General features: G+C 45.9%; 1 protein-coding gene across 2 annotated transcripts in view; it reads left to right on the top strand.

Annotated features, from left to right (window-relative positions):
• Window positions 1-542: 542 nt before the first annotated feature.
• ARHGAP31 (Rho GTPase activating protein 31) overlaps window positions 543-23,417 on the top strand; it is a 113,993-nt gene continuing 91,118 nt past the window's right edge. Inside the window, exon 1 of one of the 2 annotated variants that reach the window (XM_057545278.1) lies at window positions 543-654. In XM_057545278.1, the coding sequence (XP_057401261.1) occupies window positions 549-654 (106 nt within the window). In that variant the 5' untranslated portion in view covers window positions 543-548. Of the gene's footprint in view, window positions 655-1,865; window positions 2,740-23,417 lie in introns of those variants that run through there. The other variant, XM_057545279.1, reaches the window with a different exon arrangement.

The raw sequence follows: 23,417 nt of genomic DNA, 5'->3' as shown, positions 1-23,417 counted from the left end.
TAATTTGTGCTTAGGGGCCTGGACCCAGGAAAAGAGCAACCCTCTAGTCTCTCTCCTTTGCTGCCAAAATGATGAAATGCACTGTCGGACAAATATGAAAGTCTTTGGTACAGTAAACTCCTAAATAAATATTAATAGTAATAATTATAGTCTCACGTGGCGATGCTTCTCTGTAAATAAAGGAACAAGTCATTATACTAAATACCCTACCAAATATTCTCCAAGTAGCTTACAAGATGCTTAGAAATTGCTGTCGTGGGAGTAGGAAACAGGGAGTCATTGACAGGTTCTGAGCAAAGCAGGCAAACAACAACAGCAATACTTCAGGAAGACTCAACAGGCCTTTAGTGCACAGGATGAAGTGGGAAGACACCGGACTCAGCAAACCCCACTAGGAGTTATTCTAATAATTTAGGAGTGAATGGTCCTCACTGAATGGGACTGGACGGAAGAAGCCCAGAGGAGAGGCATTTTGAAGGACTCATCCGTTTGGGCGGGACTAGACTGGAGGTGGCGGTGGAGAGAAATGAGTCAGTGGTTACTTGAAGATGTCTTGCCAAGATGACTGGGGCAATGCTGGTGTCACCGAGAGACCGATGGAAAATAGAAGGAAGGAGAGACCATACACAGAGCTTGGGCCGCAAACTCCAGTGGGTAAGATGGGCACTGGGGGCTTCAAAACTGGAGGGCTCACTATCTAAAGGTGGTGCCGCCATGCAGGCTGCTACAGCTTGGCATCAGCGGTCCTTGCCATGAGGAAATGCCCTTTCGGTGTGACCAGATCTTCCATTTTTTCAAGAGAAGCCAGAAATCCAGACCTCTTATGTGGAAAAATGTTAACTCTTTAATGTTGGCAATTAATTTTTAAAAATTTGAAAGCATCTCATGTACTAAACCAAACACATCTGTGAGCCAGATTTGGCAGGCACGCTATCAATTGTAAGCTCTGACAAAGAGAGAAGGTCAAGGGTCAAAGTTCATAAACTGTCTTGGTGATACACAGGGAGATGAGAGACTGTAAAGGGAGTCAGTGACTAAAATACTATACCTAAAGCTTTTTCCAGCCTTCTGAGCTGTATGAATGTCCCTACCCTTCAAGCCTATATATGGATTTGAATTTACCCAGGAAGTTTAATCTAATCCTAAAACGGTTAAATAACAAGAATTTGAGTGCTTATTGTGTGCTGAGTACACAGAAGTCAAAGAATTTCAAATTAACTGGAGAAGAAAAAACATGCCCTCCTGAAAACTTGAGACAAATTATGAAATAACCTGGGAGACTGCTTTCTCCACATTAGGTCAGAATATCAGAGTCACCTTAAATCTGAGACTTCCCCCCCGCCCAAATCACTTCCATTTAGCAAACTTTGCAATAACGCCTGTGTGTGCGTTTGTGTGTGTGTGTGCGCGCGCGCGCGCGCGCGTGCTTGAATCTCTAACCAGAAATCTGATTTCCTGAGCAGTGGTTACAAAGCGGTAGCCTCCATCCCTCCCTCAGCTTGGGAGGGGACTTGGCTGGGTTGAGGGTACCTGGGCGCCGGAAAGGAGGATGGAAGGTTGGGAGTGGCCGGCTGAAAACCGCTCCCCGTCAGGTTTCTCCGCTGGAATCCCTGTCTTTGTTTCTGTTATTACTCTTTAAGTGTCTGTGTAGGAGCAGGCAGGCACCGAAATAGAAAGTGTCAAAGAGATGATGACAATGACGATAAAAACAAGGCAGGCCACTTTTTTTTCAGTCCCACCTAACCCCCTCCATCCAGAAAGCCAGCGCGCCTCCTCCTGCTGTCTTCAAAGAGCCGTCGGTGGGGCAGGAAGCGGGCGGCTCGGGCTGCGGGTGCTCCTAGGAGAGCGGCGATTTCCTCCCGAGCTGCCCAGTTATCTCCAGAGTCGCAGAGCAGCCCTCCGAAGAGCGCGTTCTCTCCCCCACCCCGTCCTCCTCAACCCACCCACCTACTTCCTCCGGCTCCATACACACACCAGCACGGAGCTGCCAAAAATTTCCACCCTCCACCCCCCTCCCTAGCTAACTTCCTTCCAGCATTTCCTGAGCTGGATGATCCTAGGATTTGTAAGACAGGAAAAAAAGGAAGGCGTGAGGGCGGGCGAGAGAGACAGGATGCTTGTTTTTCGTTCTACCAAAGCCGTCTGAAGGCAGGACAGCGCGCGCCGGGCAGAGGACCTACGGCAGCCCCCGGGCTGTCTCCGCGCCCCTGGCCGCCGCCGGCTTCCCCGCGCTCTCGGCCACTCCCGGGCTTCTAGAAGACGGACCGGAGAGCTCGCCGTCCCTCCGAAGCGGAGGAGAACACCCGAAGACACCGCGGGAGCCCGTGAAAGTCCCTGGGACTCCAAGTGAGGAAGTGACACTCCCAGCGCGCCGGCCCGCCGCTGCCAGCTCCGCACGGCCTGCGGCACCGCGGCCCTGGAGGAGAGCGCCGTGGATTTCAGGCTCCGCGCCCGCGCCGGGCTCCGCGCCCCGCGGGCTCCATGCGCGCTGCCCCGGGCCCAGGCTCTTCCCCACGCCCATGCGGCCCCCCAGCGCCGCGCCGCAACCACTGATCTAACCTCCCCCGGAGACCATCGCAGGCGCGGTGCCAAGCAGCGGGGAGGGGGAGACGGAGGGGCAACCTCTTTGGGACTAACTCATGAAGAACAAGGGTGCCAAGCAGAAGCTGAAACGAAAGGGAGCCGCCAGCGCCTTTGGCTGTGACCTGACGGAGTATCTGGAAAGCTCAGGACAGGATGGTAAAGTGCCTTCGCCCCCCTCCCCCCCCCCCACGCCCCACCCCGCTTCTTTTTGTTTGAGAGAGAGAGGGACTCTAGTAGGGCGTGTTGCCTTCAATTCCCAAGTTAATGTATTCCAGGCCTGAGCGCTCACTGTGCTTTTTTTTTTTTTTTAAACATACATGATTCTTAAGGTGCGTTACGCTGCCACCCCGACGTGCAGAGGTTGTGTCAGCTCTTCCGTTTGTGTCACCCAAGCCATTAATGGGCGGTGCTGCTACACGTTTAGCCGGCCACCTCTGGGGCTTGGGGGTGGGGGGCTTGAGATGTCCTGTTCCCAAACTTTGGATGTCGGAGGGGAGGGAGGAGGGCTGGATCTGTGGTGTGGTGTTCAGTGGGATTCTCTGGGTACGTAATTATGACTGCCTTAGGTGTCCCTCCCGGGCTCTCCGATTTCATCCGCTCACATCTTTTTTTATTAATGTGCTGGAAGGCGGGGGTGCGGTGGATCCTGGCCGGGGGAGTGGTTGCACAAACATTTTCTGAATTTCTGAACTGATGCCAAATATATAGTAGCTCCCTCCCTCCCCTTCCCAACCCCTCAGACCCTCTACCTCCTCTTGGTTTTCAGATTAGCGTTTGGTGTGTCTGACAAGAAGAGTGTTGTAAAAAGGTCAGAGGGCCTTGATTTTAAAATAGTTTAGGGTATGTACATGAAGAGGAGAGACTCTCTGTTTTCAAGGTCGGATTGGAAAAAAAAGGGGAATCCTCCAGCGTAGAGACAACTTATTAAACATTTGTTGGGGGGGAAGGGCGAAAGAAAACAATCTAGAATACAGTAACAGCATTTGAAGTGAGAAGTTTTTAATCAAAGGAAAGTTGAGGAAATTGAGCGTTAAATGACTGCTTTTGTTAAGGTTGACTGGCCCTGCACTTACCCGTGACAAAAAGGCCTTGTCTTCAGAAATTTCAGTGAGGGAGAAAAAAGTCCACTATATGGGCCTTGTGTTTATACATAGATAGATACAACAAAGGGGGGAAACTGAAGGGCTAACTGCAGAATAACTCTGCCTCCAGGAAAATAATCTCAAAAACTATTTGATTAGCTCATATCAAATGTGCATCTCAAAAACAGAGCAGTGCCTTTGTTTCTATTTCATTTTTTTAAGGACTTAGCACCACCTAGTAATTTGCAGTGGTGTGCTATTCCTGTGGTGTCCTTGAGTTCAGGGGCTGCCATGTCATTAGGACAGATGGCTTAGTATTTTACAGCTTGGGGGACCACAGGTTTCAAAACTGCCTCTTTTGAAACTGGGACACAACGGAGTCAATTCATGTAATCCTCTCCAACAATCCGGAGAGGTAGATTTGAAATAACATCCTTGGGTTGAGTTTTTTTGAGTGTGAGAGAACTCCAAATATGCATCTTAATCACTACCCTCAGAAGTTCAGAGTGAAATGTTTTCCTCCACCTGTTTTTGCAGGGGGCCTTCAGGTTCATGTCCATGTTCACTTATGAATGCTTGTGGATACCACCTCCCACCAAGTGGGTGCTCTTCTGGGCCTTCGCTCCAAAGCTGAGGGTTGCATGGAGGTGCTTATCAGTCCTGACTCATTCTTACAATGTCACAGATCCTAGGATGAGCAAGGAATCCCAGGGTTCTGTGAAGACTCCTCAAAGGCAGCTTTAAACAGTTCCTCTTTCACCTGATTTATATTTTGGGTTTTTATATATGTTTCATTCAGGAAAAAAAAGAAAAGGGGCAACTCTTAAAGAAAAAAAAATTGAAACCAGTACCCCGTGCTTCCTGCCCTGGGGAGAAGGGAGGGAAGCCCGGAGAGGTAAAGTGACCGGCCTAAGGTCATACAGTCAATCATGAAGGACGCAGAGGGCTCTGGCCCACTAGGCTCCTCTCCCCTCCCTGGCATCCTTTATCTAGGCCAACATTCTCCTCTAATGATTTTTTTTCCCGTTAATTGAAAGCAGACAGCCCTGCCCCAGGATCAGCAAACTTTCAAGACTGACATACCTGAATAAAGTTCCTTTGAAACAGGAGGAAATTGACCCACTTAATGATCCATACACCATTATTGTGCCACGTAGGAATTAGGCAGGCATAATAAGCAGCTTATATAAATGAGAATAATTAGGATTTCTTTTTTCCCACATCTCAAACTAGTCAAGCAGTTGTCTCTTATTTTTCTTTTAGTGTAGCATCAATAAATAGAGTCAGTGCTAATGTTTTCTCTAAAACAATGTGTCCTCCTCATGGACTTTCTGAAACACGTATTGGTTAATAGACAAGGCCTGGACTCTGCCCCCAGGGAGGAAAAGCTGACCTGGGCAGTGCCCGTTTGCCCACCACCTTGGAAGTTCAGCCCAGAATCCTGAGGGTGACAGGTCAGCATGGTAGCTAGGATCTAGAAGGCTGGGGAGGGCCTCACAAGACTGACATCACAGTTAATCAACTTTGGAGGTCAAGGATAGAATGAGACAGAAAAATGGATTCAGGTCTAGGAACACAAGGGCAGAAGGAAAGAACAGAGATGTGGGGAATCCAAGAGAACCCATGTGTTTGGGGAAGGAGGGAAATCCCTGAGCTGGGGTGCAAGGCAAAGCTGGTGACAATTAGCTGTGCTCAGACCACCTGAACATGAGGAATTTATACCCCTGGACTGAGCACAGAGGAAAAATGTCATCCACTGCTGCCAACTGCTGTAACCCAGTCCTGCTACCTTCAACTGGACAAATCTAATGAGGCAGGGTGACAAATAGGTGTTTAGCTTAGAGCAGACATTGCTCGGGGCCAGTGTTGTCCTTAATCTTTAGGAAGCTGATGAAAAACAGAAACCTTTCCTTAGAAACACACACACACACACACACACACACACACACAAATCGTGTATACAGTTTCTTCAGGCATCCACACAGATGCCATGTTCAGGCCCTGATGTTGGTCGTCCCAAGCTGCACATAGGGTTGATACGAATGGCCAATTTCCCCCTTTTTCTTCTTTGGCCACTTTTCTCCAGGCTGGTGAGATCACCCAAGAATGGCATGAAGTTGCTCCTGGCCAACTTGGCCAGTGTTTCTTTCCCTTCCCCTCCAGCACGGTGGCTGTCGCCCCAACCCCTAGCTCTCCCCTGGGAACCGGAGAACTTTCTCTTCCTGTCTGGAATAGAGGGAGAAGATCATCCCTTCCTCACTCCTGATGCTGAAAATAGTATAGCTTTCTTTTTCTTCCTTTTGACCGCTGAATACGAGGACCCCTTCTTGCAGCTATGTGATGAAAACCACCTCATTGTGTCACCTGCAGTTGGGAGGCTGTGGATGAAGCCCTGTGAGGCCAGAGTGCATCCATGAGCAGTTCCTACCTCTCCCCTCTGAATCAAGTGCTCTGGGTCTTCCCACAGTGCTTGAAAATGCTGGGGCCAGGACTCAAGCGACCAGTAAGAGAACATTACAGGAAAGCTATCTTCTGCCTCCGTGCTGGTCCCACTCTAAGGGCTGAGGACTTCCTCACCTTTCCCAACAATCTCTGCCATTTGACTCACTCCCTGGTAAAAAGGGATAATTGTCGATGCAGTGGTTTGCCATGATGGTAGCACAATAGAATCACTTGGGGAGCATGAAAAAATGTTGATGTCCAGGCCCCCTCTCAGAACAATTAAATCAGAATCACTTGGTGCCCAGGCATGGGTATGTTTTAAAAGCTTCCTAGATGATTCTGGTATGCAGGAAGAGTTGAGAACCACTGCTTATAGTGTAGGGGTTTACAGATCATTTTCTCCCTGGATAAGCAGCCTTGACTATTCAAAATGTACCCTCTGAATGTTTGATAAGAACCTTATTCCTGAAGGTTTTTTTCTAGTTCTTATCAGGTTGAAAAGAAAAAATATATATGTATTTGAATTGAGGGATTACAAAAGGTTCATAACGAATAAACACCCATTACAAAATATAATTTTAAGCTTGATGAGAGTAAGATGGCCCCAGCATTTCAAAGAACAAGGATAAGGCAATGGGAACTTTGAGGCGTAGCTATTCTACATTTCTGAAGCTAAGTCATTCTCTCACTTTGTTTATTCCCTTATTTAACGAACCGGTATAAGGCGCTGTGGAGGTACGGTGGGAGAGAAAGAAACAGGCACTCCAGACTCAAGAAATTTACAGCCTAAGGGATGTGAACAAACTTTCAGAAACCAATGGCTCCATTAAGCTTTGAAGTTAGCTGCCATGACTGAAGGAGAAAATGCAAAAGCTTTTATCTTCAATTAAGTAGACAAAAAATCCAAACATAAACAGAAGCAAAGTGTTAGCAAGGAAGGTGACTATTTTTCTGTTCAAGAGGAGATTTAACGTTGAATGGAGACCCAGGGCAGGGGTGTTCTCTTTGGGTTAGTGGTCTCCTTCCCAGCGTCTTGCCTGGCACACCGTTATCACACCTTTCCTAGCTAATTCTTCATCCTTTGGGTCTCAGCTGCTTCTGGAAACCTTCCCTGATCCTCCCAAGTCAGGTGCCCCCTGCTGGGGGCTCCCATTAGAAGTTCTGGAAGCCTACAGCCTGGGGTGGAATCCTAACTTTGCCTGCTCCCAGCTGAGTGACCCTGGAGCAAGTTACTTACCCCCTCTGGGTCTCACTTTCCTCATTTGTGAATTGAGGATAAGAGGACTGGCGTGAAGAGAAATGAGTTACTATGGGCAAAGCACTTAGCAGAGGGCATGTGTAATGTAAGCTCTAAATGTAGCTGTTATCATCATAACACCCTGGACTTGCCCTAGCATAACCACATACTATCCATGACTGAATGCATGAGGGCTCCGATGAAGCGAGTAAATGATATGGTCAGATGGGTTAATTAAGCACCAAGAGAGACAGGAAGCAGATTAGTTGTCCCATTGAATGGAGAGTTCACGGAGGGATTTCCCAGAGCCGCTGGGGAGTGGACCATCAGTATACAGAGGTGGGAGAGCAAAATGTCAACCTGAAACTAAAGGGCCCTCTGAAAGATCTGAGAAAGGTACCCAGCCACTCCCGGACCTGCAGGGAACGGAAAGAGAAGTCAGGTCCTGGAGGTGGAGTTTGTGCAGACAGAGCGGCCACCTCATGGGCTTGAGTTCAGAGGGGCATCCCCGAATCTGGGCTCCCACAGTGAAACAGGAAGAACTAGAAGAGGAGAATTAAGGCTTTTAAACCTGGAGCAAGCTGACTGATAGCGTGAAGCCAAACTGTAACTGACTGTGTATGGTCTGGATATGGCAAGCAACCCACCCAGAGGATGGAAACGGCCATTCCACCTACCCACATCCCTCCCTCCTGCCCAGTCTCCAGACCTCTTCCAGGAGCCCCTTGACCACAGGCATAGCCTCGCCCTTCTTCCACCCCTACCACCCCCACTGGCAGCTGCCCAGCTGCCTTCCAGCCGCTGGAGGCCCAGGCCTTGGGACTGCTAAGGTAGCCCTCGGCCCTCTTGCCCCAGACCTGCCCTAGAGCCCAGTGGACCATCTGCTGGGGCAGAGAGAAACAAGTTGGAACTGGGAGCACATTTTCCCGTAGATGATGCTGTAAGTGGTGGATAAGCTCCCCAATGCCTTTAGAGCTGTAGTTTTGGATACATTCTTTTTATTTCCCCCCTTAATCCATTAGGCATCTGTGGGCTAGCCTGGAAACCTTTTCCTGTGGGAGTGGGGATGAGGGGAGAACACATTCTAAATTCCAGAAGCTGACTGACCAAGGCAGTTCTGAAGCACCTGCTAGGGACCGATTGCTCCTGGGACTCACCTGCCTGCAGAAAGTTTCCTGGGATTTTGTGGCCGAGGGTGGAAGAGGAGGACAGGGCTGAGAGGTCCAGGACTCAGTCTGGGGATAAGAAGTGCCCCCCAAGTCCTCTTCCATTAGATATTGTAGCTAAAAATTTCTGGAACAAAGTAGTGATAGACCCTCTGGTTGGGACTATCCAGTGCTTATTTCCTCCAGAACAGGCTAGTCAGCGTGAGCTGCCGGGCACCTTCCCCCCTACCCCGACAACCCGCACCTTCTGGGTCTCAGGACTCCACTTTCCTCGGTCTGGTTCCTTCACCCCAGTCTTGAGACCCAGGAACATGGTGCTACTAGCTCTTTCGGCTTTCTATTTTGTTTTCTTTTTCACTCATTGCTTGCCCTGTATTGAAGCCAAGGTGGCATTTTCCCACTTGTCACACTTCGGATTAATTTTCTTTTTGCTTACAGGTGCATTCCCACCTGATCTTCTGTTGCTCTCTATGCCCCAACACAAATGTCACCCTTCAGTTTCATAGGTTTTGGTGTTCCTCCCTCAAAGGACTGTCCTCGAGTCCTGACTGAGGTGGAGCCCCAGCCCGATGGAACTTTAGGCGTCTAGATAGCGGCCCCCCACCGTCCCACTAATCTTCCCCCCAGTATGCAATTTCAGGTAAGCCATGCCTGTCTTAGGCACAAACACAGTCTCCCAAAATAGCACATTTCATAATTTGACATTTATGTTACAGTTTTGTCAAAAGAAAAAAAGAACTAACCTGCAAAAAGTAGCCTTTTCTCCCTTGCGTTGTTCTTCCCCCAGCCTAGATGAAGAATAGTAATAATAACAGCTAACGTTTGCATAGCCCTTCACCCTCTGCCAGGAGCTTTTCACACCCACCTACTCTAACCCCACCTACTAACTTTCAAGTCCCCTACCTTTTCGTCCCAGGCCCCTCCCTGCCTACTGCAGCCACAATCCTCCTTCCCTCCTGGAACAGCCCTTGCCTTAGAGTCAGAGGCACCCAATTTGATCCTCATTGTACCCGATATTCTGTTTTCTCCCTAGCTTTGTGTTTGCAAGTGGACGCTGAGCTCGGCTAAAGGCGGGTGGCCTTGGGCAGCTCATGCAGATTGGGTAGCTCGCTGGCCTCCCTGAGGCTAACACACAGCAGATGATTGATCGACCCTGTTTCCTCCTCAGGAAGCCAGAGTTAGAGCCCCTCTAGGAAGCTCAGGACCTGGGACATGGCTGATGCGCTGGAACAGCAGGAAGCCAAGATTGTTCAAGGTTCCCCGCCGCAAGGGCGCATAGCTACTCCCAGTTAGAAACGGACCCAGGCTTTGCACAGGGTGCCCCAGAAACACTGCCTTTCCCTAGTGCCTCACCAGTCACTCCTTGGTATGAACCACGTTCTTGGCGGGGCCCCAGAACCAACTGAGTTTCTGGGATCGAGTCTCAGGCACTCTTTGTTCTAGTTCAAGCTTGGCTGATGCATACCATGCCCTGGTGCCATGCCCATGGCCTGATGCTGGCCCAGTTATGCCTCTGGGGGCCCCCTCGCCACCACCCCCAGAGGGAGAGGGGTGAATGCCACCCTCCCCAAAAGGAACTTACACCAGCTCTTGCTGTTACAGACAGCAGAAAACAGCCTGACATAGAAAGTAGGAGTCTGGTGGGCTTCCCTGGTGGCGCAGTGGTTGAGAATCTGCCTGCTAATGCAGGAGACACGGGTTCGAGCCCTGGTCCGGGAAGATCCCACATGCCGCGGAGCAGCTGGGTCCGTGAGCCACATACTGAGCCTGCGCGTCTGGAGCCTGTGCCCCGCAACGGGAGGGGCCGCGATAGTGAAAGGCCCGCGCACCGCGATGAAGAGCGGTCCCCGCACCGCGATGAAGAGTGGCCCCCACTTGCCGCAACTAGAGAAAGCCCTCGCACGAACCGAAGACCCAACACAGCCAAAAATAAATAAATAAATAATAAAATTAAAAAAAAAAAAAAAAGTAGGAGTCTGGCAAACTAAATAAATCTATAGCCTTCGTGAATTGAGCTAATTTGTGTAATTATGCATATTTCTTTCCCTGGCTCTTTTCATGTTTTTATTCAGAAACCGTCTTGTACGGGGCTTTCAATTCAGTGCAACAGATATTTAATGGGACTCTAATATGCTGGACACTCTGGGGTTTACAAAGATGCTCTCAAGTTGCTCTCAGCCTAGTGGGTTGTGTAAGACAGGAAAATAACCAAAAGAGTACCAAGAATGAAATGAGGGCTCTAGAGAAGGTGCAAGCGGGAGATGTTAACATTCAAGGCAACCGAGTGAAAGAGAATTATGAGTGGGTTGTTTGTAAGGGGGGAATAAATCAATAAAACAATAAACATCATCTGACCCGTGAGGAATGACGGAGATACGGGAAGATAGCGTGGCTGGTTTCTACAGACAGGAAACCACATGGTTTTGCCTGATGCTTGTAATTGGTCACACCCTCCTGAGCCCTGGGGGAGAAGATGCTTAAACTGTGGGAAAGGTAGTTGAGAGTGACTTGGAATGGCCAGGCTTGGAGGGGGGGACCCTGGCTGGGGTGACAGAAGCTGTCTTCAGTGGCAGCAGAGTGATCCTACTGTCGGGAGAAGGCACTGTAGCTGATCACAAGTGTGGCAGTTGGTCTGGCTGTGTCTGTGCCCGGCCCAAGAGCAGGGGAATGGGAGATTCTGTTAGAAGGTAAAACTTTTAAAATGATGTCAACTGACCACCCGAAGTATGTTTCTTGATTAAATCTAAATGTGCATAAATGTGCAGCCTCGATCTCTCCCCACTGCGTGTGGAAAGTTCTCTTTTGCCCCCCATTTTATTTTATTTTATTTTATTGTTATTTTTAATTTTATTTACTTTTGGCTGCCCCACACAGCTAGCGGGATCTCAGTTCCCCAACCAGGGATTGAACCTGGGCCATGGCAGTGAAAGCTCGGAATCCTAACCACTAGGCCACCAGGGATCCTCCCCCTCCCCCATTTTATATATGAAAACCAACTCAGAGAGATTAAGCAACTGGCCTAACATCACCCAGCTAGGAACTGGGAGAACCAGAAGTCAAACCATGTCTGTCCGACATTAAATTCCGCTTTCATAGCTGTGTCTCCTCTGGACCCAAACAGCTGCAGTTATGCTGGCAGTAAATCAGGGTCTGATACGCAGAGCTCCATTTAACCATGCATTGCCAAGGTGATAAGTTCAGCAGGATTTAGTTCAACTTTAACAAAACTGCTGGCAATGGAGTTCCCATCCCCAGTTTTTCAAAGTCAAACATTTAGGTTCCAAATGGCAGGATTCTAAACAGAGAGCATGCCCTGTTACCATAAGTAGCCCCTTCCACCACTGCTTTCCCATCTGTTTCCTGCATGCTGAGTATTATTGGGAAACAATGATGTCACCTCTTCCATATAAATCTACACCTCCCTATTGCCCCTCCCCTACAATGCATATTTTTGTTCTTCTTTCTGGCTTTTGTCTTGCTCTTCTGTTCTTTAAGGACTCACGCTTTTTGGCGTCAATTGTTGGCTTTCTTTTTAATATGTTTTAGCTATTTCAGCTTCATTGTGGCCTTCAAAGTGCACATGCTTCTTGGGTCCATATTTGGAAAATCCTTTGTTTGGCTAATAGCTAGAGTATGGGCCTGGTGTTAGTGGAGAGAAGCCATTTTGCTTTCTGGAAAAGCAAAGCTGGATGCAGGGCTCTGAATCCGGCTCAGAGCTGAGGGCACAAACCCCACTCGAGGGCTCTCAGGGGCTGCATTATAGCTGTTGGACCCTGGACACAGAGCCTGCAGCTGAAGGTCAGGAAAATATATCCATCCAGTAACCTGTTTTCCCTCACCCAAGCCTGACTCTCAAATGAGACTTGGTTTCCTCAGTTCCCCTTTTTTTTACTGCTCCTAAAGTCAACTTGGTTTCAGAAAGGAAAGGAGGGAGGCTGTTCTGGGGGCAGGTGGGAGGGGAGAGTATGAGTTCTGAATTATGGGTCCAAGAGTTCTGGACCTCTCTTTTTAAGGCTCTAGCAGTGATACTCAAACTTTACTGGGCATCAGGATGACTAAAACTGGAGTGTTTACTTTTAAAATTTAATTTCATTTAAAATTTAATTTCAGAATTGGAGAAATATTGGTTAAATTTTAGTACACTCTAAGGAGTATTAGAAATACTCCTTAAATTCCCTTTTGGACTCCTTGAAACAAAATGGACATCTAATAAAAGTTTCAAATGGGCATTTGCATAGGTCCAGTAGTATCTGGATCTGTGGAGAACACACGATCCCATGGAATGACTTCTACAGTTTATAGGGCTGAAAGCTGTAAAGTGCCATTGCAGGTCAGTATTCTGAGGTCAGTCCCTCAGAGATTCTGCTCTGAGATGGGGCCTAGGAATCTACATTTTGAAGATGAGCTCCAGGCGATTGTGATATCTTTGGCCTACTGATCTCACTTTGACTAGCTTGTAAAAAGAAGCAGCTAAGTGAAACCACATGATTTTTTTTTCGTTATACTTTTTATATTGCCCAAAATTTCAACAGTGAACATGGATTTTTACTACTTAAATTGAGGGGAAAAAATCTTTTAAAATTATTATGGGATCGTGGTATCTTGATTCATTGAATTTTTCATAAAGCCCTTTTGTTCCACTCCTTATTTAAAAACATAATCTTCATAAAGCCTGTTAGTTTGGTATCCTGCCTTAATAGATGCAGTTTAGTGAAATCAATTAACCTCTCTGAGAAGCAGTGCCTGTGGCAAAGAGGCTAGTATGTGGCTTTTATGCTGATAGTCTGCCTTGGTTCAAGTCTCAGCTCTACCCCATGCTAGCTGTGTGACCATGGACAAGCTACCAAACCTGTCTGTGCCTCAGTTTCCTCACCTATAAAGTGCAGATTGTGAGAATAATAGTGCCTATCACACAGGGTCATTATGAGGACTAAATAAACTAGTGCACTGCCTGGAATTTAGTTAACCTTCCATAAGTGTTAACTGTGGTTCTTATTTCCTTGGTGATTAGAAATCTTATCCTGTTTCAGCCTCATTACTCAGAATGTGGTTCCTGAGTAATGCTACAGACAAGGAAGTTGAGAAGGAGATGAGAACAAATATTCCAAGTCTCCCATATATCCCTAGGGGTTTCTTTCTTTCTTTTTTTTTTTTCTTTAATTCTCTTATATACACATAATTATTTATTTTCTTTGGTTGAATGCATAAAAATGCTGGTTTTAAGATTCATATCTGTTGATAAATATTTCTGGGGTGGGAATATGGTAAACATTCTAAATTTTACATTTCTTTAGTAATCAGAAAAAGAAAACAATTTAAAAACAAAACTGGAAAGAAATAAAATGAGGGTTATGGGTTCTGGCGAAAGGCTATAATCATGGTGACCGCCATCCAACCTTCTACTTTCCATCTGTATTTCAGGAGAGTTATAAATCTGGAAAATGAGTCTGTTTCTGTCGTTGATGGAACAGTGTAAAGCCGGGGTTTTAGCTGGCCTGTATGACATTTCACATGTGCCTATTTCTTTGCTCCACAATTGCATTTTGACAGTTGACTGAATGAGGTGTATCTGACTCAATTTTAGGCTGTATGAACAGCATCTTAGGCTGTAGAGGCTGTGGATCAAGGGATCCACACTGCACTCTGCACAGGTTGAATCAGATAGGGAGTCTGTGTTCATTTCTCAGTGCTCCATTTGAAGCTGGAAGCTTATACACAGGAGTATATTGAGAAGGTGATCAGGGTGGTGAAGTTTAGACCTTTATTACGTCTCATCTCCAACGACTGTCACGGTTTCCTAAATTGTCTCCTTCCTTGAGTAGAAAGAAAATAAACTCCTTGAAGACTGACCTTTCTCTGTTCACCTGTGTGTTAGGTGTCTACGGGGCTGGTTCCCTTCTGGAGGCTCTCAGGAAGAATCTTTGCTCCCTCTGGTCCGTCCTCACATGGCCTTCTGTCTGATCTCCTGCCTCTCTCTTATAAAGACCTTATGACTACATGAGATAATCCAAAATAATCTCCTCATCTCAAGATCCTTAGTTTGATCACATCTGCAAAATCCCCTTTAGCTATATGAGGCAACATTTACAGATGCCAGGAATAAGGACCTGGACATTTTTGAGACACCATTACTCAACCTACCACAGTCTGTTTCCCCCACAGCACATGGTTGCCTCCATAGATATTAATAATGTGAATGAAGGGAATAGGGTGGTGACTGTGAGAGTGGAGGAATAGATGGACATCAGCATTTACTAAGCAGTTTCCATGCACCAGGCACGGGGGCAGCTGGGACACAGGGATAGACAGGCATTGTCTGTCCCTGTAGGGGCTCACAATCCCATGCAGGGGATGGACACATCCTCTGCTGAGTCTCGCACAAACCACAGGAGGAAGTGGATATCATCAGTTCTGACTCAGAGGAGCTAGGTCGTCTACGATGAGTGGAATCTAAGTAGCCTCTGCCTGAAGGGGCGATATTCCAGACAGAGGGAACAATATAAGCAAAGGTGTCGAGGTGTAAAACAGTATGGCAGGATCAACATTCTGGAGAGAAGAACAAAGGGAACAAGGTTGAAGCCTGAGCCACCTACCTGCCTGGATGAGGTTTTTAGTAAGTTCCAGACTGAGAAAGGAAGAAGAATCTCGAGCCACATTTAAAGCGTGTGTCCTTTTTTGCTGTTTCTATTGTTGCTGTTGAGAAAAAATTGGACCCCAGTCTAGGAATAAACTTCCTTCAGGTGGAGGAAAAGTGAGGTGCCCCACGCAGCTGTAACTCAGGCTTTCAGAGTTTATTTCATCTATTTATTTTCCATCTTAGGAAATTTCATTTCTCTCTGTCTTATGGCTGGTAACCAGAGTGATGTTTAACATTTCAAATCCACGTTTTATTTGAGATGAACATTTTTGTGACAGTCGTTCCCACCTGCCTCCCGCTCACATTTCTACTCCGTCCCATCTCTTTTTCCCTCCAGCTTCCTCTTCATTCTGTCATCCCCCAATTTAAGAAACCACAGAGCAGATATCAGACCTATTGTTCTTGCCGGTTCTACTCCCGGGTGCCCTCTTGAGCTTGGCCCTGTGTGCTCCCATTCCACTCTGGGCTGGCTGTCCCCACCTCAGAGCGCTCTCCCCGCCACCCCACCCGCCTAGGTCCCATCTCGGAGGAGACCTCAGGGTCCTTTGGAGGTGGGCCTCCCTGTCTTGTGCCTGCCTTGCCCTTGCCAAATTCCAGAACTCCAAGAACTAAAAATACTTCAGTTTTTGCTTCTCCTGCTGGCAGGCACTCAAACTGATTTTGTCCCTTGTGACTGAATCACAGAGGCCCAGAAGAGAGTGAGGCTGGCAGCATGGTCAGCCGCTGCCTGAGGGCGCAACAGGGGCTTGTGTTCACTGCGGACAACGGGCATCTCTCTCCCCCCTTCACTGGGGTAACTCCTCTAGCGGTGCTCTGCCATCCCTTGGCTCCTGAGTAAGAATGGCAGGGGTCATGAAAAAATGCAGGATGCGATTTTAATGAGCAATAAATACCTGCTACAGGTGTGAGCCATCCTCTACTCTTGTAAAATTATAAAAGTAACTGTTAAAAAGAAATCCAAAGGATGCAGAGATTTATAAAGTACAAAGTCCCTTCTCACATCCTTGCAGTCCCATTTGCCAGGTCACGGTCTGGGCTGGATTCATTGAGACCAGTTCTGTCAAGAGAACTTTCCCACTGAGGGAAATATGCTCTATCTACACTATCCAATATGGCAGCCACTGCCGCATCTGGCTGTTAGCGCTTGAATGTGGCTAGTGCTACCGAGGAACTGAACTTTAACTTTTAATTAATTTAAATTTAGGTAGCCACATGTGGCTCATGACTACTGCATCAAACAACACAGAGACCCTTCTCTGTGTATGTACTAAAAAATACACATATTGAATGATTCTCTTTGATTTTTTCCCCCACAAAGTTAAAGTTACAACATACATATGTTCTGAAATATGCTGTTTTAAATAACAATAGATCTTGGAGAATGATCCATTTTTGTGAGTATAGTTCGATCTCACTCTTTTTAATTACTGCCTGAGATTCTGCTGAATGGATGGTTTTTATTTTTTTAAAAAAATCAGGTATTACATTCCTGTGGTTCAAATTGTAAAAGAATTTAAAAGCTATAGCAAAAAATCTCCCTCCTATTCCTGTCCTCATCCTACCTGTTCCTCACCTGGGAAGAAACTAGTGTTAATTTTCTTGGAAATCTTTCATAGATATTCTGTGCATGTACAAGCAAATATATATATACTTTTTATAAAATACCATAATTTATTTTTTTAATTTATTTTTTTATTGTAGTTGATTTACAGTGTTGTGTTGATTACTGCTGTACAGCAAAGTGATTCAGTTATACATATACATATATACATTCTTTTTTTATGTGTATGTGTGTGTGTATATATATTCTTTTTTTTAATAAATGTATTTATTTATTTTTGGCTGCATTGGGTCTTCGTTGCTGCATGCAGGCTTTCTCTAGTTGTGGCAAGCGAGGGCTACTCCTCATGATGGTGCGCAGGCTTCTCATTGCAGTGGCTTCTTTTGTTGCAGAGCATGGGCTTTAGGCGTGCAGGCTCAGTGGTTGTGGCTCGCGGGCTCTAGAGCACAGGCTCAGTAGTTGTGGCACACGGGCTTAGCTGCTCTGCGGCATGTGGGATCTTCCCGGACCAGGGTTTGAACTCGTGTCCCCTGCATTGGCAGGCGGATTCTTAACCACTGCACCACCAGGGAAGTCTCTATACATTCTTTTTTTAATATTCTTTTCCATTACGGTTTATCATAGAATATTGAATATAGTTCTCTGTGCTATACAATAGGACCTTGTTGCTTATCCATTCTATATATAAAAGGTTACATCTGCTCACCCCAACCTCCCACTCCATCCCTCCCCCAATCCCCTCCCCGTTGGCAACCACCAGTCTGTTCTCTATGTCTGTGAGTCTGTTTCTGTTTCATAGATAGGTTCATTTGTGTCATATTTTGGATTCCACATATATGTGATATCATTAAAATACCATAGTTTATTTAACCATTTCTTTATATAGAAATCTTCCTCTTTTTTACAAGTTCCTATAAAGCTTCTCTTATTGTCTAAATACTCTTCAATTGATTTAGCATTTATTGACTGTGTTGTATGGGCCATGCATCATTTTCGTTGACAATTTCTATTATCTGTAACTTTTTGAATAGTAATACTGCTTCCCTTTGCTTATGATGAGGGTAGAATTTCCTAGCTCACTTACTTCTTATTATACTTTAAACTTGTTTTCCAGTCTTCCTGAGGGATGTTGGCTGGTCAGCCCATATTCTGTCAGCGTGGAGCCCAGGCCCCAGGTTAAGGCTGAGTCTGGGAGCAGGGAACAGTAAGAAGCTATTTGCTGGCATATCCATGGCATCTTGATCACAGTGCTCTGGTCATCTGAGCCAACCTGGCCCAGACCACAGAGACCCAGGAAGAGCAGCAAAAGCAGGTGAAATGGAGGTGGCAGCCTAAACAGGAAAAGTATCCTAAAGTTGATCATACATATATTTTGCAGAAACTAAAGCCAGAGTGTATCTTAAAGTAGGATTGAAATTAGTTATGATCATAGATACTTACAGTGGCCAAAAGGAGAATGTCTTTTTTTTTTTTTTTATAGTATATCCATCCAACTTGCCCTGTTGTACTTCTTTTGTACAGTCTTTTTTTTTTTTTAAACATCTTTATTGGAGTATAATTGCTTTACAATGGTGTGTTAGTTTCTGCTTTATAACAAAGTGAATCAGTTATACATATACATATGTTCCCATATCTCTTCCCTCTTGCATCTCCCTCCCTTCCACCCTCCCTATCCCACCCCTGTAAGTGGTCACAAAGCACCGAGCTGATCTCCCTGTGCTATGCGGCTGCTTCCCACTAGCTATCTATTTTACGTTTGGTAGTGTATATATGTCCATGCCACTCTCTCACTTTGTCACAGCTTACCCTTCCCCCTCCCCATATCCTCAAGTCCATTCTCTAGTAGGTCTGTGTCTTTATTCCCGTCTTGTCCCTAGGTTCTTCATGACCTTTTTTTTTTTTTTCCTTAGATTCCATATATATGTGTTAGCATATGGTATTTCTTTTTCTCTTTCTGACTTACTTCACTCTGTATGACAGACTCTAGGTCCATCCACCTCACTACAAATAACTCAATTTCGTTTCTTTTTATGGCTGAGTAATATTCCATTGTATATATGTGCCACATCTTCTTTATCCATTCATCTGTCAATGGACACTTAGGTTGCTTCCATGTCCTGGCTATTGTAAATAGAGCTGCAATGAACATTGTGGTACATGACTCTTTTTGAATTATGGTTTTCTCAGGGTATATGCCCAGTAGTGGTATTGCTGGGTCGTATGGTAGTTCTATTTTTAGTTCTTTAAGGAACCTCCATACTGTTCTCCATAGTGGCTGTATCAATTTACATTCCCACCAACAGTGCAAGAGGGTTCCCTTTTCTCCACACCCTCTCCAGCATTTATTGTTTCTAGATTTTTTGATGATGGCCATTCTGACCGGTGTGAGATGATATCTCATTGTAGTTTTGATTTGCATTTCTCTAATGATTAATGATGTTGAGCATTCTTTCATGTGTTTGTTGGCAATCTGTATATCTTCTTTGGAGAAATGTCTATAAGGAGAATGTTTTGATGAGAGCTTGTCACCAACATCACTCACTAAACCCTTCAATGGCTTCCCAATGCTCTCGAGACAAACATCAACTCCATAAATACCAACAAGGTTTACCAGCCCATCACACTCAGACACCTGCATCCTCTGCGGCCTCAATGGACACCACCTCCCCACCTGAGCAGGTCCCCTGGCCACACTGTACTTCTCGTGGTTCCTCGAAAGTGCTGTGCTCCTCTTGCCTCCCTGTGTTTGTACATGCTCCACCCTCCGTGTACAACACTCTCCCTGTCTCTCTTTTTAGCTCCACCACCTCAGTCTTGCCGACTCCAACCCATCTTCTGGGTCTCTGCTTGGATGTCTTGTCTTCCAGGATGCCTTCCCTGATCCCTCTGAGGAGGGGGTAGGGGCCCTTCCTGTGTGCTCCCATTGTACCCTGTACTGGATGTACCACTCTCACCCCCACCCTATTCTTGCCTCATTCTAGACTCTAGCTGACCCTGGATCAATTCTGTGAGATCAGGAACCATGCCTCCTGGTTTATCAGTTTACCACTGGCGCCTAGCATAACGCTCACAAATATGTGTTGAATGAGTGGATGGATCCAGGGAAGGGCAATGCTGTCTTGGGTGTGTGTGGTGGTGGGGTGGGGATGGAGGGTGTGTTCTGCATGAGTATTTTGCACATGTGTGTGCATCTGTCCTGTGTCTGTGTTTCAATGTGGAGACTGTGGAGGTGCAGGAGGAGCTGGCTGAGCTTGGTGAAGCACTGGTGGAGCTTAGGGAGTCTTCATTCGGCAAATAATCATCATCTGGTTTTGGGCAAGTCATCCCACTCTCTGAATCTCAGTTTCCTCATCTAAAAGACAGGAATGAGAATTTGATGAGATAATATATGGAAGAGGGCTTTTAAAATGGAAAATAAATACTGTAATTATGCTACACTTTAGACACTAGTGCTCAGAAAGGGCTGAATGGCCCCAAAGGCTGTACTTACTGATACGCTGTGAATCTGATGCCTCCTTGTAGACATCACTCACTGCCATACTGGAAGGAAATCAGGAGAGCTGTTTCCCTTATGTGACCCTCGCACACAGCCTTGTGCCTCCCCCAGCCCTTCCAGCTTCAACCATCCGCTCCCAGCAGAGGGTCTTCAGGGTCTTGAAGTAGGTCATGCAGGTGCACAGCTGGGGCTCCAGTGGCACCCTGTTCACTCAGCACCAGGATCATCCTGTACCAAGGCAAACACAGAGATAAGTGAACCGGAAGCTAACTCGTCATGTTCGAGCTGAAAGAATCTTAGGAAGTCTATCTATCCAAACCTCTCATTTAACACATGGAGAACCTGGGGCCCTGGAGAGTACAGTTGTTTGCCTGAAAAGATGCAGCTGGTCCAATGAGGTTTTCTGGCTGCTCATTGGTGTTGGCCAGAAGTCACGGGTCAGCATGTTTCTCAGAACCAACCAGCATCAGGGATCCCTGAGACAGGAGAAGAGGCTCAGATGATGATGCCTTTAGGAGAGAAGGAGGATTCATGAGACTGCCTCACAGCTTGAGGAAAATATCCTTTATTATATAGCTGATTAAAAGGATGACATATATTTACTGGCATAGAAAAATGTCCAACAATATTTAAGTAAACGAGTTTACAAAACAACACCTAAAGTATACGTAAGTCCATTTTGGTAACAATACATGTAAGAAAAATTCTGGAGGAATATGCTCAAAACGTTAACAATGGCTTTCTTTGGATGGATCCTTTTCTCTTTCTTCTGTATACTTTGCTGTGTTGCTACTGTCTGAATTTTTTTTTAAAATGATGAACATGTATGTTTATACTTTGAAAAAAAATAAGGTATTTTCATTTTTGTAAAAGCATACATATTCTCTAAATTTCAACTTCCTTTACTCTGATTTTGTGTTCATCAGACACCTTTTGTCATCTGTAGCTTGCTCTCCTATGCAAGGCCCTCATCTATATAGAGCCTAGACCCAATTGTGAATTCCTATAAAAAATGATGACATTGCCATTTGACTTTACAAAGTCGTCCCCTCAGAACTTGGTTGCAGAGGACAGATCACTCTCAGATGAACCTGCCAAATTCAGGCTCTGATTCTGCCAAGAAGACAAAGACCCTCCTACCTGTGATGACTCCACGGGGGCCCATGCACACACCTCTCAAGTCCCTCCCTAAACATCAGCTGGACCTACAGTCCTCATGGCCACTGCTTGGGGTTCAGGGTAAAGCAGTCTTGGAAACCTTTGGCATCGCATCCGTGAAGCCCCAACGTAGGGAGAGAGCTTTGGTTTGAGGTTGTACAAAATCATGGCTGGCTGCCTGCTCTGGCCCCTGGCTGACACTCATTAGAGACTTGCATGATACCAACAGAGTGTGAGATACATTTTGGGGGGGGGTTGTAAAAGTGAGGTCCAAGCTACTAGAAGGACAGAGAACCTGCCAAGACTGCAGGGGACTGGGGGTTGGGGAGTAACAAACCCTTAGATGGCACCTTACAGAGGGCTTGCACCAAATCATCTCTTTTGTGCTTCACAGTCCTGTGAGTTAGATGAAGCAGGTCATCATTACACCTGCTGCATAACAAGGACACTGCTGTTCCCAAAAGACACAAAACTAATCATGCCAAATCTGTGGCCTTTGCTTACTACTCACTAGGATACAAGATTTATGTACATCGCGTACATGTTTAAAGCTCTGGATTGGGAATCAGAAGACCTAGGTATTTGTCATGTGACCTTGTGGGATTCCCTTCATCTTTCCGAACCTTAGCTTCCTCATCTGTAAAATGGGGTTAATAACACCTGTCCAGCTTGCCTCATGGGGTGGGGATCTGACAAGACAATGGACATGAAAATAGTGTGCTTTGAAAATAGTGAATTGCTAAAGGATTATAAAGTATGACTAATTTCCCAGTGTGGTACTGAGGGATATGTGTTTGAGAGTAACTTTTGCTAAAGAGAACTGTTATTTTAGGACTGGATAAACTTAATACAGTCCACAACAATCCAATAACCCCCAGCCAGCTCCCTAGGAACCCAAACCTTCTATTTTCACACCCCCTGTCCCTCTTCGGGTAGATTCTCTGCTTTGAAGATAAGTAATCAGGTTTCCAGGAAAGAGAGGCATCCCTGACCAGCTGCTTCTTCTCTCTAAATCCCCTGGGTTGGAGTGGGCTTGAGTTAGGGGCTCTTCCTGAAATAGTTGCTTGGGGGACCATACTTTAATCCTAAGAGACTGAGCTTGCCTGCTTATTTTGAGGGCTATTTAAGTACAAATAGCTTTAAATCTGAGCTATGGAATTGGAAGATTGGAATTGACATATATACACTATTGATACTATGTATAAAATATATAACTAATGAGAACCTACCGTATAGCACAGGGAACTCTACTCAGTGCTCTGGGGTGACCTAAATGGGAAGTAAATCCAAAAAAGATGGGATATATGTATATGTATAGCTGATTCACCTTGCTGTAGAGTAGAAACTAACACAACATTGTAAGCAACTATACTCCAATAAAAATTAATTATTTTTTAAAAATCTGTGCTATGCTTTTCTTATAGCAGGGGCCACTAGAGAGGCCTGAAGGGAGGGCTCTGGGGGTCCCCCACCTTGCTTAAGCCAGAACACTCTGCTTTCTTCAGCACTCTTTGTTTTATGCTTCAGGGTGAACTTTATCTGAACAAAGCACTTCATGCTTAGAAGAAAAGTCTGAAAACCACTACTACTTAAATCTGCAAATCAGCAAAACTTTTTTTGTGTCATGGTCACCCACCCAGCCAACTATTTATCTCCCATGCCCCCTTCTGACCTCACTAATACCTCCTCTCTGAGATCTGCTGCCCTTAGGTTTGCCCTGGAACCTTTCCTCTGGGCAGTCCAGGTGTTGTGTTGTGTCTTGTTTTGTTTGGAGATAAGACATTTCACAGAGCCTTCAGAATAGACGTGCAAAGTCAGTTCTGGGGCTGAGGGAGTGGGGAGGCTGCCCTGATATGTAACGTGCTGTTTTGTGTTTTACATGATGTGAGAAGTTTCCATTTTCAATGGAAACAGTAAAGAAATGAAGCAGAGCTGAAGGGCTGGCCTTAATGCCACTTCTCTAAATATCTATGAATAGTTTCTGGCCTTTTTGGCATTGTGGATGTAAATGTTTCTTATGTGAACACTGGCAACAAAGCATAATTTCTGGCACTA

Source organism: Balaenoptera acutorostrata, chromosome 4 (genome assembly GCF_949987535.1).
Source record: "Balaenoptera acutorostrata chromosome 4, mBalAcu1.1, whole genome shotgun sequence".
NCBI classification, from domain to species: domain Eukaryota; kingdom Metazoa; phylum Chordata; class Mammalia; order Artiodactyla; family Balaenopteridae; genus Balaenoptera; species Balaenoptera acutorostrata.
The sequence above is the reverse complement of the archived record's forward strand: the minus strand, read 5'-3'. Positions and strand labels throughout refer to the sequence as shown.